Here is a 1,218-nt window from a genome sequence, read left to right on the forward strand (position 1 = left end):
TGTTTGCAAGTGCACAAATGTATGTTGTCAAGATGGAAATCGGGACCCCTCCCCAAACGGCTTATCTCCAGTTAGACACTGGCTCTTCGGATATGTGTGTTAATGAGGCCGATAGCGCTCACTGTAAATCATTGGCCGACGATAATAACATTTGGACTAGTAATTACGAGCTCACAGCAACTGCTTCTGAGATCTCTTCTACAGCTACTTCACGTAAGGCTTATAATACACCCTGCTCGTACTGGGGTACCTTCAATCCCAATACCTCTTCCACGTTTAAGTATAACGAGACAAATTTTCGTGCAACATACGCAGATAATTCGTACTATGCAGGAACTTACGGGACGGATGTTGTCTCTTTGGGTAATATTACTCTAAGTAATTTCACTTTTGGGGTGTCCAATGATACGACAATAAGTTATGGAATTTTAGGCGTATCGCTTCCTTCTGCAGAAGAAACAGATAATATTGAAAGCGCATTTTCTTTCAATACAACACCATTTGTATACGATAACTTTCCAATGGCATTGAAAAGGCAAGGAAAGATCAAAAAGATGGCATATTCTTTGTTTTTGAATGACCCTAATGCACGCTTTGGAAGCATCTTGTTTGGCGCTGTTGACAAAAGTAAATACTCAGGACAGCTTTACACTCTTCCTATGCTGCAGGCTTACAACACCCTTGCCGCCCGTGGTTCAGGGATGGTAATCACAGCACAGAGCGTCGCCATTTTGGATAGCAAATCCGGCAACAAAACTGTTTCAGATGTTCAGTTCCCAGTATTGCTTGATTCTGGTTCAAGTGATCCTACCCTACCCACTGAAATTGCAGATGCCATAGGCAAAATTTTCGATGGGAAGTATAGCTCCGATAACCAAGGCTACATTTTTGATTGTTCAAAAGTGAACGACACTCTATTGTCTGTTGATTTTGGAGGATTCAATATTTCTGCAAACATATCCAATTTTGTGACACCACTCAATGATCACTGTCTTTTGAATATTGATGCCGATGAGTCAGGGTTTGTGTTTGGGGATACTTTCCTCATGGACACATATGTTGTCTATGATTTAGAAAATCACGAAGTTTCTCTTGCTCAGGCCAGCTTTAATAATGAAGAAGAAGATATTGAGATTATCTCTGATAGTGTCCCAGGTGCCACACCTGCTCCCGGATACTCCAGTACGTGGGTGTATACGCCCGGTAGCCCCATCGGAA

At 42.0% G+C, this 1,218-nt stretch overlaps 1 protein-coding gene across 1 annotated transcript; it reads left to right on the forward strand.

Annotated features, from left to right (window-relative positions):
• Positions 1-17: 17 nt before the first annotated feature.
• Positions 18-1,218, forward strand: DI49_2620 (pepsin-like aspartic protease; the record flags this gene model as incomplete). The annotated part of the gene is made up of 1 exon (XM_018365738.1): positions 18-1,218. A coding segment is annotated over one exon (1,201 nt), but the record flags the coding sequence as incomplete, so codon positions are not given.

This window comes from Saccharomyces eubayanus, chromosome IX, assembly GCF_001298625.1.
Source record: "Saccharomyces eubayanus strain FM1318 chromosome IX, whole genome shotgun sequence".
Taxonomy (NCBI): Eukaryota; Fungi; Ascomycota; class Saccharomycetes; order Saccharomycetales; family Saccharomycetaceae; genus Saccharomyces; species Saccharomyces eubayanus.